The following is a 14,377-nucleotide window of genomic DNA, read 5'->3' on the forward strand; positions in this document are numbered from 1 at the left end:
TCTAGAAGAAGTTGATTCAGTAGCTCCCAATAACTGGATCTGGTTTGCTGTGCTCCCTCTACACTAGTGTGACCTGCACTGAATTGTGCTCCATTCTTATCCACTGTGACAGACCTTCCTGTCAATCTTCTAGATCATATTTGACTGGAAAATTATTTCACATCATCCTTGTTTGAGTTTTCCTGTTTGAAAATTTATTTTATGGCATTACCTAAAGGGTCAGAGAGGTTTGAAGAACAGCTCAGGTTAGTCATCGACTTTTCTTCAATATCTTGGATCCTTTTCTCCCATTCTTCTCCCTCTCCTCCTCCCCTCCCTGTCTCCCTTTCCTCCTTCTCCTTCTCTTCTCCTCCCCCTCCCCTCTCATCTGTCTCTTTCCCCTCCTCTTCTCTCTCCTTCTCCCTCCCTCTCTTTCTTTTTCCATCCTCTCTCTCTCTCTTTCTCTCTCTCTCTCTCTCTCTCTCTCTCTCTCTCTCTCTCTCTCACACACACACACACACACACACACACACACACACACACACATATACTCCCCCCCAAAGCTTAGCAACACTGTAGGGACAGTATCCTTGAAGGAACCAGGAAGAATGGCGTCCAAATCCAACTTTACATATTTTCTAGCTATATGACCCTGGGAAAGAATGACTTAATCTTTGCCACTTATCCATAAAATGGAGATAATTAAGATACCTAACTCCTAAATTTGTTTTGAGTATAAAATGAGGCAATATTTGTAAGGCTCTTTGCAAACCTTAAAGCTAAAAATCTTTACAAATGGACCCTGAAGCTGATAAACCTAGGGAAAGTAGAGACTTTAGATGAAAGGCTTTAACTCATGTAGTTTTACCTGGAGAGCAGAATCTCTTTTCTTTCAGATCTAGCACTTATATTCTTTCAGTTGGTTTCTCTTTTTCCTAGGGTTTGTCAATATCAGATAGGATAAAAATGAAGCATTTAAAGATGAGCCAGTTTTATGGAATCTTTCGCAAGCGTATCGACATGCTACTCTCAGCACAGACTTTTGTGGGTCGTGTACTGGTAAGTAAGTTTTATTTATTGCTTGTTTAGAGGAGAGAGATACTCAGTCACTAAAATAAACAAAATAATTATGGGTCAGATTTCCATGGCTAATCAAAGGTCCAGTCAGAGATGTCCAGTTCCTAAACTGCCAAATCATTTCAACTATCCTTTTTTAAACTTTTGTGCCATTCATTGCCCCTTCATTGTTTCAGTTTTACAGGATATGATTTGAAAACTTCCTCTCTGAACATCTTAATCAGTCATTTAAACATATTGCCCACTGTCAAAAAAGCCATATATAATGACATTTAAACCATAGGTATATTTCACTGAAATAAAAAGAATATTTTTTTCACTTAAAAAATTATTACCTTAAATAAGTTTAAAAGACTTCAGATAACCACTACTAACCATTGGACTGGATAGGTATTTTGCATCAGTCTTCTTTAAAAAAAATTATCTGAAGTAAAATTTGGTACCTTTCTTACTAGTTATGCTTTTTAAAAAAATCACTTCAACTTGAATTTGGTCAAAACAAAATTTTGTATGATTGTGTATATATTTAATTTTCTTGACCTTTCAAGCTACTCACTATCTAAATGTCATTGACTAAATGAGCAAAGATAAATCCTTTCTTAGTTACAGGGACCTCTATAATCTTCTGATCATCTGTTCAATCCTTTTATCTTGTCTACTGATAAGGATATATGGGATAATTAAACATTTTTTCTTGTTTTTTTTTTCCCTCCAATCTTTCTTTTCTCAGAATTCTTCCCATTATTACATCTATGAGGAGATAAATAGAGGGGGAAACTTTATATCACTATGATATAGTACTAAAAACAAAATGAAATCACTTGTTCCTGGTTTTCTCCAATAAGATGAAGTAATGTCCCTGTGGCTAAAAACATCCTTAACTCTTTTCTTTTCCAAATCAAATTTAGTTTAACTTTTGCTTTTTACAATAAGCAAATAAAACTACTTTTTAGCTATGAAGCAGATTTTTTTTTTAAATTAATGGTCTGAACAAATGGTTTCAATTCCAAAGTATACCTGTTAGAACAACTATACTGCCAATCAATGGTGCTTTAATAAAAATTAAACAAATTTTCCTACAGTGTTTCCAAAAATTTCTAAATTCACCAACAATTTGTGACCCTCCTCTCTATATCCATTTCAATTCAATAAAGATTTTGAGCCCCTAGTAAATGCAAGACACTGTTTTAGGTGTTAGTTTCTACCCTGAAAAAAATATATAACAGAATATAAGTGAGAAGATTTAGAAATCTTTTTGGTTTGTTTTTTAATTTGCTTCAAGCATAGAAATCAATGTGATCCAAACTTTTTTTTCCTTGCATAACATTTATTTTTCAAATTTTTTTTCCAACCTCTATTACATGATACTTTTTTCTTCTTATTACTAGGATTATTATTAAAGCTTTTTATTTTCAAAACATATGCATAATAATTTTCAACATTCACCCTTGGTAAACCTTGTGTCCCGAATTATTTTTCTTCCTTCCTTCCCACCACTCTCTTCCCTAAATGGCAACTAATCCAATGATATGTTAAATATGTGCAATTCTTCTATTATACTTCCACAATTATCATGCTGCACAAGAAAAATCAAATCAAAAAAGGAAAAAATGAGAAAGAAAAATAATGCAAGCAAACAACAACAAAAAGAGTGAAAATAATATGTTGTGATTCACATTCAGTCCCCACTCTCTGAGTACAGATGACTCTATTCATCACAAATCATTGGAACTGGCCTGAATCATCTCATTCTTGCAGAGAGCCACATCCATCAGAATTGATCATCATATAATTTTACTGTTGCCATGTATAATGATTTCCTGGTTCTACTCACTTCATTTAGCCTTAATCCTTCCAGTCCTCTCTGAAATTATCCTGCTGATCATTTCATATAGAAAAATAATATTCCATAACATTCACATACCATAATATATTCAGCCATTCTCCAACTGATGGGCATCCACTCAGTTTCCAGTTTTTATCCACTAAAAAAAAAAAAAATCCTGCTACAAAGATTTTTGCACATATGGTCCCTTCCCTTCCTTTATGATCTCTTTGGAATATAAGTCCAGTAGAAACACTGCTGGATCAAAGGATATGCACAGTGTGATAGCCTTTTTGGCATAGTTTCAAATCGCTCCCCAGAATGGTTGAGTAAGTTCACAACTCCACCAACAATGTATTAGTGTTCCAGTTTTCCCACATCCCTTTTAACATTCATCATTATCTTTTCCTGTAATCTTAGCCATTCTAAGAGTTGTGTAGTGGTATCTCAGAATTGTTTTAATTTGCATTAATCTGGTCAATAGTGATATAGAGCACCTTTTGGTAAGACTAGAATTGGCTTTAATTTGTTCATCTGAAAATTGTCTATTCATATCCTTTCACCATTCATTAATTGGAGAATGGCTTGAATTCTCATAAATTTGAGAAAATTATCTATATATCTAAAACTGAGGACTTTATCAGAATTCTTAATATAAAAATGTTTTCCAGGTTTATTGCTTTCCTTCTGATTTTGTCTGCATTGGTTTTGTTTGTACAAAAACTTTTTAACTTAATATAATCAAAATTATCTATTTAGTGTTCATTAATGAGTTTTAATTCTTCTTAGCTCACAAATACCTTCCTTCTCTATAGATCTGAGAGGTAAACTATCCTTCCTTCTTCTAATTTACTTATAATATCACTCTTTATGTCAAAATCATGAACCCATTTCAACCTTATCTTGGTATATGGTATTAGATGTGGGTCAATGCCTAGTTTCTGCCATAGCAGTTTCCAGTTTTCCCAGCAGTTTGTTAAATAGTGAGTCCTTATCACAAAAGTTGGGATTTTTGGGTTTGTCAAATACTGTATTATTATAGTCATTGACCATTTTGTCCTGTGTACTTAACCTATTCCACTGATTGAATTCTCTACTTTTTAGTCAGTACCAAATGGTTTTGATGACTGGTTGTTTATAACATAGTTGTAGTCTGGCATAGTTAGATCACCTTCATTGACATTTTTTTCATTAATTCCCTTGAAATTCTTGACCTTTTGTTCTTCTAGATGAACTTTGTTATTATTTTTCTAGATCTGTAAAAATAATTTCTTGGGAGATTTATTGGGATGGCACTAAATAAGTAGATTAATTTAGGTAGTCTTGTAATTTTTACTATATTCACTTGGCCTATTCATGAGTACTTGATATCTTTCCAATTGATTAGATCTAACTTTATTTGTGTGGAAAGTATTTTGTAGTTGTGTTCATATAGTTCCTGACTTTGCCTTGCCAGATAGACTCACAAATATATTATACTAAATACAGTAATTTTAAATGGAATATCTCTTTCTTTCCCTTGCTGTTGTATTTTCTTGGTAATATATAAAATGCTGATGATTAATGTGTATTTATTTTGTATCCTGCAACTTGGCTGAAGTTGTGAATTGTAGTAGTTTTTTAGTTGATTCTCTAGGCTTCTCTAAGTATACCATCATATAATCTGCAAAAGGTGATAATTTGGTTTCCTCATTATCTACTCTAATTCCTTTCATTTCTTTTTCTTCTCTTATTGTGAAAGATAACATTTCTAAAACGATTTTGAATAGTATTGAGATATTGTGTTTCAACCCTGATCTTATTGGGAGTGGTTTTACTTTATGCTTATTACATCTGATTCTTTAAACATCAATTGGTTCCTTTAAATAGATGCTATTGGTCATTTTAAGGAAGACTCCATTTATTCCTATGCAATCTAGTGTTTTTAATAGAAATAAATGTTGCATTCCATCTAATGCTTTTTTGTATCTATTGAAATAAGCATATCATTTTTGTTATTTTCTAATTTTCTGACACTGAAATAACACTGCATTCCTGGTATAAATTGTATGTGGTCATGGTGTTTTATCTTGGGGATAACTTGCTGTAATTGCTTTACTAATATTTTATTTAAGATTTTAACAGCAGAGCAGGTAAGTGGCACAGTGGATAGAACATCAGCTCTGAAGTCAGGAGGACCTGAGTTCAAATCTGTCTTCAGACACTTAACATTTCCTAGCTGTGTGACCCTGAGCAAGTTACTTAACCCCAATTGCCTCAAGAGAAAAAGGTTTTTTACATCAATATTCATTAGGCAAAGTATTCTATAATTTTCTCTCTCTATTTTGACTTTACCTGGTTTAGGTATTAGGTATCAGCACCATATCTGTGTCATATAAATGATTTGGTAGAACTCCTTCTTTCCCTGTTTTTCAAAATAGTTTCCATAGAATTGGAACTAATAGTTCTTTAAAGGTTTGGTAGAATTCACATGTAAATCCATCTGGCTCTGGAGATTTTTTCTTAGGGAGTTAATTAATAGCTTGTTAAATTTCTTTTTCTAAAATGGGACTATTTAAATAATTTATTCCCTCTTCTGTTAAACTGGGGCATCTATTGTTTTGTAAGTATTCATCCATTTCACCTAAATCATTAGATTTATTGACATATACCAGGGCAAAAAACTACTAATTGTTGTGCTAATTTTCTCTTCATTGATGGAAACTCTGCCTTTTTGTTTTTGATACTAACAATTTGATTTTTCTTTCTTTTTTAAATCAAACTAACTAAAACATTTATCTATATTATTGTTTTTTTCATAAAACCAATTCTTAATTTTTGTTTAATAATTCAGTGGTTTTCTTATGTTCAATTTTATTAATCTCCCCATTTATTTTTTAGAATTTCAAATTTGGTATTTAATTGGGAGTTAATTTGTTCTATTTCTAGCTTTTTTTAGTTGCATGCCCAATTTATCTTCTCTTTCTCTGCTTTATGCAAGTAAACTTCTAAAGATATAAAACTACTCCTAAGAACTGCTTTAGCTGTATCCCATAAATTTTAGTATGTTGTCTCATTATTGTAATTTTCTTTGATGGAACTATCAATTGTGTCTATGATTTGTTGTTTCATCCACTCATTCTTTAGGATTAGAGTATTTAGTTTCCAATTAATTATAGTTCTATTTTTCCATGTCCCTTTATTACAGGTAATTTTTATTGGATCATTATCTGAAAAAATGCATTTACTATTTTTACCTTTCTGCATTTGATTTTGAGGTTTTTATGCCCTAACATATGGCCAATTTTTTGAAGGTTTCCTATACTGTTGAGAATAAAAGTATTCCTTTCTTCCTCCATTCAAATTTCTCCAAAGGTCTATAATACTCAACTTTTCTAGAATTCTATTTACCTCCTTAACTTCTTCTGGTTTATTTTGTGGTTTGATTTATCTACTTCTGAGAGAGCAAGGTTGAGATGCCCCACTAGTATAGTTTTGCTTTCTAATTCTTCTTGCAGCTCTCTTAACTTCTCCTCTAAGAATTTGGATGCTATAACATTTGGTGCTTATATGTTTAGAATTGATTTTACTTCATTATCTAGCCAATATTATTACTTCATTATTCTAAGGAAGTATCCTTCCTTATCTCTTCTAATTAGATCTATTTTTGCTTTTGCTTGATCTGAGATAAGAATAGCTACCTGTGTTTTGTTTTGTTTTTAACTTTAGCTAAAGCATTTTAGATGCTACTCTAGCCTTTTACCTTAACATTATATGCATTATGCTGTTTTAAATGTGTTCCCTGTAAACAACATATTTTAGGATTCTAGCTTTTAATCCAGCCTGTTATTCACTTCTGTTTTATGGGATAGTTCATCCCAATCACATTTACAATTAAAATTACTATGTATTTCCCACCATCTTATTTTCCCAAAGTTATACTTTACTCGTTACTTTCTCTTTCCTTCCTCTGCAGAAGGTGCTTCTGACCACCACCTCTCTCAAACATCCCTCCCCTTTTACAGCCCATCCCCCTTTCTTATAACCTTCTCCTATTTCTGTTTTCCCTATAAATAATAATTGGTTATTATTCATGATGGTTCTCTATGAATAGTTAAGTCCTTGAGCAACCTAAATCAACAGTTAATTTGGGGCAGAATTGAAATTTGAATAACTTTTACCTCTTTAAATTACAATAATCTATCACAGCATCTTCTAGAACATTGTTTTAAGCTTTCTATAGCCAACTACCAACTTTCTTAAAACACCTCTAAGTTATTAACCTCCCACTTTCTCTTCCCCTTTTCCCTCTTACTTCCCTATAGGGTTTAACAAGTTTCTTTGTGAAACTAAATTATCTAATGGTCTCTCTTTGAGCCAAATCTGATGAGAGTAAGATTCACATAATGCTTATTCCCCTTCCTTCTTTCCCTCAATTGTAATAGGTCTTTTTTTTATCTCTTCATGAGATGTAATTTACCCCATTTTACTTCCATTTTCCTCTTTTTTCAGTACAATTTCCTTTCCACCTCTAGTTTCTTTTTTATATTATCACAATAAAATCAAATTATACCTGTATTCTCTAAGTCTATCCATAACAGAGATACAGTTTTCAAGAGTTAAACACATCATCTTCCCATATAGGGATATAAACATTTTAAATTTTAAAAGAGAGTTATTTTTCTTTCTTTTTTTACCTTTTTATGCTTTTTCTGAGTTCTGTGTTTAAAAATTAAATTTTCTGTTCAGCTCTGATCTTTTCATCATAAATAAATAAAATTCACCTTCTTCACTGAATGTTCATTTTTTATTCTTAATCGCAATCCAAATTCCATTGCCTTTCAGATTATCAGATTGCAGGTCCCTCAGTCCTTTAAATGTAAGCTGCTTGGTCCTGGATAATCCTGACTATAGCTTTTGGATATTTGATTTGCTACTTTCTGGCTGCTTGCAGTATTTTCTCCTTTATCTGATAATTCTGACATTTAGCTACAATCATCCTTAGAGTTTTCATTTTGGGATCTCATTCAGGAGGTGATCAATGAATTCTTTTAATGGTTATTTTATTCTCTGGTTCTAGAACTTCAGGGCAGTTTTCTTTGATGATTTCCTAAAAGATGATGTTTAGGCTCTTTTATTCATCATGGTTTTTAGGTAATCCAATAATTCTTAGATTTTCTCTCCTGGATCTGTATTCCAGGTCAGTTGTGTTACCAAGGAAGTATTTTACATTTTTTATGGTCAGAGTCATTTTTGCCTTTTTTTCCTCATTTTTTCAAGGCTGAGATCTGCTCTTGGGCAAAGTGGGGAGATTGTCCCAATTTTTCCCTACCGTCAATAGCAGTTTTACACTGACCTAGCCCGGTGCTACTGACTTCCTTCTGGTGCTGGGTGAGTGTCACCAAGTCCACATTTTTCTGGGGTTCAGAGGCTCACTATTTGCCTTTTGTATTTGTGTTAGACATCTCACAGCTAATGTGCTGATCCACTGACTGCTGAACTAAGAGTATAGTCAACACTGATGTATTTTGACTATGAGCCTCCTGGTAGAGTTCTAGTGGCATGGATACTACACTGCCCTGGGTCTCTTGCTATGCCAAAGCTGACCTCCTTCCTCTCCCACCCCTTATACCTGGTTGAAACAGACCTTTTCTGAAGTTCTTCCAAAATATCTTCTGCTGGAAATTTGTTACACTCCAATTATTTGTGAGTTCTGTCAGTCCAAAACCAGTACAGAGGCTTGATCTCAGAGAGGTATGGAGAGGAATTCCAGGAAGTGCTCAAATAAAGAATTGTCTACTTTCCATCATCTTGGTTCTGTCCTCCCAAACTTTTAAATCATACATTACTACCTGTATCCTCACCAGCCACATGTTGGAAGGAGGAAATGATAGGGAAAAAAGTCTTTTCCTAATGGTATCAGTAATAACTAAAGGAGGCTATTATAGTTGCTCTGAAGGACTAATGCCTTCTGAGGAGGAATGCTAAGTAACTTGTAGGGATTCAGAATTGTGGAAAAGTAATAGAGATAGTTGTAATGGGTTAAGGTTGTGTTGGCAACAAGTCTTAATTGGTTATGAAGTTGGACAGGGATATATTTCATTTTTGCACCTCTCAACTAGAAAAATTCTTAGGAACCCTTGAGGTGTTTTACACTTCCTTTAAGAATAAGTACAATTGTCATTGATTTCATCAAATCTTTCCTTTTCCTACCAGTAAGATAAGAAACTTTATTCATTCAATCAATCACCGAGCATAAGCACCCATCAGATAAGCACTATCCTGCAGCTGGTGAAAATAAAAAGTTTAAATATGATAAATTCCTTGTCCTAATGGAGTTCACAGTCTAATGGTCTCTCCTGGAGGATTGTGGCCTCAACTTTGATGGCCATCTAAACTACTAATTTAGATTATATACTAGTTTATATCTGTAAAATCAATATTGGCTATTATTCATGGTGGTTCTTTATGAATAGTTAAGTCATTGAGCAACCTAAACCAACACTTAATTTGGGGCAGGACTGAAATTTGAATCCATTTACCTCTTTAATTTCAATAATCCTAACACAACATCTTCTAGAACATTCTTTTAAGCTTTCTATAGTCAACTACCAACTTTCTTAAAACACCCCTAAACAAAAGACTGTCAAGAGTCCAAAAAGCAGTTTGGAATCTTTACTGAGAAGAATAATACATGACTCTTGACCTTATAGGATCTATTACTATCTATATAGAATCTAATATCATTTATTATGGAAGGTAAGAAATACATACCCACAAATAAGTATTCTCTAAAATAACAGATGGAAGTATAAATAGAATGCTACAAATGTTCTATAGAAAATGAAAAACAGAAAATGAAGACCATTAAACTGTGAACTCCATTAGGACAAGGAATTTATCATATTTAAACTTCTTATTTTCACCAGCTGCAGGATAGTGCTTATCTGATGGGTGCTTATGCTCGGTGATTGATTGAATGAATAAAGTTTCTTATCTTACTGGTAGGAAAAGGAAAGATTTGATGCAATCAATGACAATTGTACTTATTCTTAAAGGAAGTGTAAAAATTAGGCAGGTGAAGGAAAAATGGCATTTAAAGTAAATGGAATAATGTTTTAAAGCTATTGGAAAAAAGAACAGGCCAGGTAAGATGATACACAATCCACTAGAAGGCAGAGCAATGGATAATACAATTTTTAATAGGTACATATATTTCCACAACAAAAAGTCCATTCCTTACAACATGTAGTTATTTGTTTTATAACAAAGTTTATGTGCTACAATGAAAACTTAAAGCCTTCAGGGGACATTTGCATGGTGTGGCTGAAGTTCTGAAATCCTTCTTTAGGGGGAGTTCAAAGGTTCTGTCATGACCATATTCACCATAATGTCTTTAAACAAGATATATATTTCCTGGGATGTAGAAAGTATACAATAAGGAACAAAAGTACTCCACATATCATACATATACACCAAAGACAAAATTTAGATTGAGAATAATTGGTGATAGAAACTTTGAATGAATTATGTAATTGGACTTAACTTTTCTGCTTTATGCTCATGTGCAGGCAAATGGTCCAATAGTCAGAATTATAAAAATGATTCTAGACTGGAGATTAAGGGGCTTCCCCCAAAAGCTTTTTGAAGTTTTTGAAAGAATAACATTCCTAATCCTTTCCTCCAATTCAATAAATTTTTCAATAATCAATTTTTTAATGTGCTAACAATTATTTTGTGTTAGATTAAAGAATAAAAGAAGCAGGAGGTAGCTATGTGGTACAGTGAATAGAGCATAAGTCCTAAAGTTAGGAGGACCTGACTTTAAATCTGTTCTGACATTTAATACTTCCTAGCTGTGACTCTGGGCAAGTCACATCAACCCAATTACCACAGGAAAAAAAATAATAAAAATTAAAAAAAATAAAATAAAGTAATAAAAAATAAATTAAAGAAGTGCTCTTTTTTTGAAAAAGCTTAGTCTAATTGGGAAGACTAACTTTAACACATGACATTACTAATAAACAATATAGTGTGTGAATCTCTTTTTGCCCCCATTAGATTTTTACATCATGAAGGTCAGAGTCTGTCTCTTATTTCACTTTTGTTCCCCCAGAGGATAGCATAGAGCGTTATTTGCAAAAAGGTGTTCAATAATCATAGAAGTGAATAGAATCCTATACAATAGATTCAATTGCCTAACTGAATCCTACAGACTATTAATAGATGGTTGGAAAAAGAAGAAATTGTTCTATGAAGTAAATAAGGTCAAATTTCACATGGAAAAAGGGTGAGAAAATAGACTCCAAAATATGGATATGCTTGGAGAATGCAGAATCAAGAGGATCCTAAGCTGAGGCTAATAATTATATTGATAACAAACAACAACAAAATAGTAACTTGTCATAGGGCCATTTCAATCTCCATTCCTTGGATATAATAAAAATAACAAGGAAAATAATAATAAGCTTGTTAATAAGAATAATAATGATTATTATAATAATCATAATGGTGCTATTAATAATTTGAAATCATGAGGATTTTAAGGTCTCATCAATAGATATTCTTCTGCTTATGATGTAGATTTTAGCCCATCCATATTTTTTCATTTTCTGTAATGTTTTTTCATGATATTTCATAGGAACCCAAATGGGATTTATTCACTGAAATGAGGGTCTTCTTTTCTCAGTTTATAAGGATTTATTAGGCAACTACCATATGCCACTTGGGCTAAGGATACAATGAAAATCAAAACAAACAAAAAATAGTCCCTGTTTTTAGTAATTCACAATCCAAATGAGGGAAACATTTACATACATAGGCTTATACAAAATATAAAAACAAATAAGAAGGTTATCTAAAGGTGGAAGACACTAGCAGCTAGTTTTCATAGAGAGCACCAGAAAAATGTCTAGATCTCTGAACATTGCTAGGATATTAATGTAATGCATGTTTTATAATCAATCAATCACAACAATTACTAATCTTCCATTTTATGCCAAATAAAAAAAACACTAGGAATACAAAGAACAAAAAGAAACCATTTATGCTGTCTAGGAACTTCCCTTTTTACATTTTTCTTATTCTTCACCTTTACCAGATAATCCTTGGAACCAGGGGTGTGCTGAATGTTTAATAATAAACATGTTTAGCAATATCTAATGATAATTGACATTGATATAATGTTTTCATATTTATCCTATGCTTCATTTATCTCACTTGATTCTCACAAAAAAATCCTTAAATGATAAATTATCACAGGTATTATCTCTATTTTACAGAAACAGACACCAAGCATGAGTTAAAGCAGAGTGACAGGAATTGATATGTTACCTATTTAATTCAGAGTGCTCATATTTCAGAATAAAGCAAAATAGTAAAAAAAAATATGTGCACAATGAGGAGAATGTAATATGCAGATGAAGAAAGAAAAAGATAGAAAGACAGAGACAAAGAGAGAGGAAAAGAAAAAGGAGGAGGAGGGAGGGATGTAGGAAGGAAAAGAAGAAGAGAATAGAACATTAAATTAACTTGAAAATTTTCTTGTTATCACTTTTATTTTCAGATGATCCTTGTCTTCCTACTGAGCATTGGGTCCCTTGTAATCTATTTCATCAACTCTGCAGAGTAAGTGTAACCAGATCAAGTTAAACTGAAGCATTCCTATTTTCTGGCACATCATTTGTCAGGGATGTTGTAGAAGGAATTCCTGCTCAGGCAGGATTGGATCTCTCAGGTCCCTTCCATCTCTTGGCTTCTATGACTGACTTTATCCAAGACACAAGACTGAAAAAATCATTCCATCTACTACTGGTCATCTAGTCAGTCAACAAATATTTGCTGAGTGCTCAAAATTCATATTAGAATAGATGCTCATAGATTAACAATGAGGAAAGGACATGGTATGGGAAATAGAAATCTGATCTTGGAATTAAAAAAGCCCTGGACTCCAAAACTGCTTCTGATATATACTAACTGTGGAGCTATATGCAAGGCATTTAATGTCTTTGAAATTAATTAATTGTCTTCAGTTTCTTCATGTGTAATAGGGGAATGATACTTTCTGAAGTACCTACTTCATATGATTAATATGTTGATTTAATTACAAGACAATGCTTAACAAAAGGCCAAATATTATTTTTTATAGATAAGCCTTCTAATTGGAAGCATTTTTAAAAATACTTAATAATTAGAACTATCTGAGAGATTACCTTGTTTAAGACAGTGAATTACATGTCCCTAGAGATATTCAAACTTTAAGCTAAAGCCATAATTTCAGAGATATTTTAGATGGCCACCTTATTTAGAGATGTGTTGGATTATATACCTTCTGAGATCTCTTTCAACTCTGTAGCTCTTTGGTTCCATGATTTTTCCATGTAAAATTTTATTGTGAGATGTATTTTTGGAGTAAAAGCTGATACTGGAACATATATTGGGGAGTATACAACTGGTTTTAGAATTTCCATTTATAACCTACTTTCCCCCTCCTCCCATTTTAATCCCCTTTCATCTTATATCCCACATATAAGAGGCCAAGTATAATCCCTAAGGTGGAACCAAACCAACAATCATAAAAATGAAAATGCAAGTTTATTTATGGGCTAATCCTGGAGATTATTAGCTGGCATTAAAAATAATGTACTAACATAGATACCAAACAAAAACCTGGAACGACTCTAGAGTTTTGGAGAACTTATAGAGGAAAAGTTAGGCTGAGATCATTAACCACTTCAGATGAACTATCTTGGTATTTGGGATATGTCTAGAGATGAAAGAATCCATTAGGTTGGGTGATATAATGAGGAGGAAATGTGGCATGTGTTTATTCACCTTCTCTCTTACATATTCCATGGAAAGGATAATGCCAAAAATATACCATGTTACTTAAAAATTTATACATAGAATCACCAACTCTTACATTTGAAGAGACTGCAGAATTAATTTACCTTAACAACTACCAAAGGATAAATCCAAAAATGATTGATAAATTCAATCCAAATGAGAATTAGTAAATGCCTGCTATGTCTGAGGCATTGCATTAGTATCTAGAGATTTAGAGATATACTGAGAATGGCCATAGTGGACATCATCCTGTGCAAAAGCATTGATATAGAAAAGTTTGCCCAAAACCAATGCAGACAAGTTTAGAAGCAAAGAAATAAACAGAGAAAAAATTATATTCATGGATTCTACTTTATTTCTAAACTATTTAGAAAATTACTCAAATATAAAAGAATTCAAGCCATTCTCCAATTGATAAATGGTCAAATGATATGAACAGACAATTTTCAAATGAAGAAATTAAAACTATCTCTAGCCATATCAAAAAATGCTCTAAATCATTGATTAGATAAATACAAATTATGAGAACTCTGTGGTACCACTATATACCTCTCAAATTGGCTAAGAGGACAAGAAAAGATAATGATTAATATTAGAGGGGACGTGAGAAAACTGAGACATTGTTGGTGGAATTATGAACCAATCCAAACATTCTGAAAAGCAATTTAAAGC

The 14,377-nt window shown here is 32.6% G+C and overlaps 1 protein-coding gene across 1 annotated transcript in view; it reads left to right on the plus strand.

The window, feature by feature from the left end:
• The window catches only part of KCNU1 (potassium calcium-activated channel subfamily U member 1), a 268,697-nt gene that overhangs the window by 21,032 nt on the left and 233,288 nt on the right, over positions 1-14,377 (plus strand). The window contains 2 exon segments of the mRNA XM_051975505.1: positions 919-1,038; positions 12,426-12,487. Coding sequence (XP_051831465.1) covers positions 919-1,038; positions 12,426-12,487 — 182 coding nt within the window.

The sequence above is a fragment of the Antechinus flavipes genome, chromosome 2 (genome assembly GCF_016432865.1).
Source record: "Antechinus flavipes isolate AdamAnt ecotype Samford, QLD, Australia chromosome 2, AdamAnt_v2, whole genome shotgun sequence".
Lineage (NCBI taxonomy): Eukaryota > Metazoa > Chordata > Mammalia > Dasyuromorphia > Dasyuridae > Antechinus > Antechinus flavipes.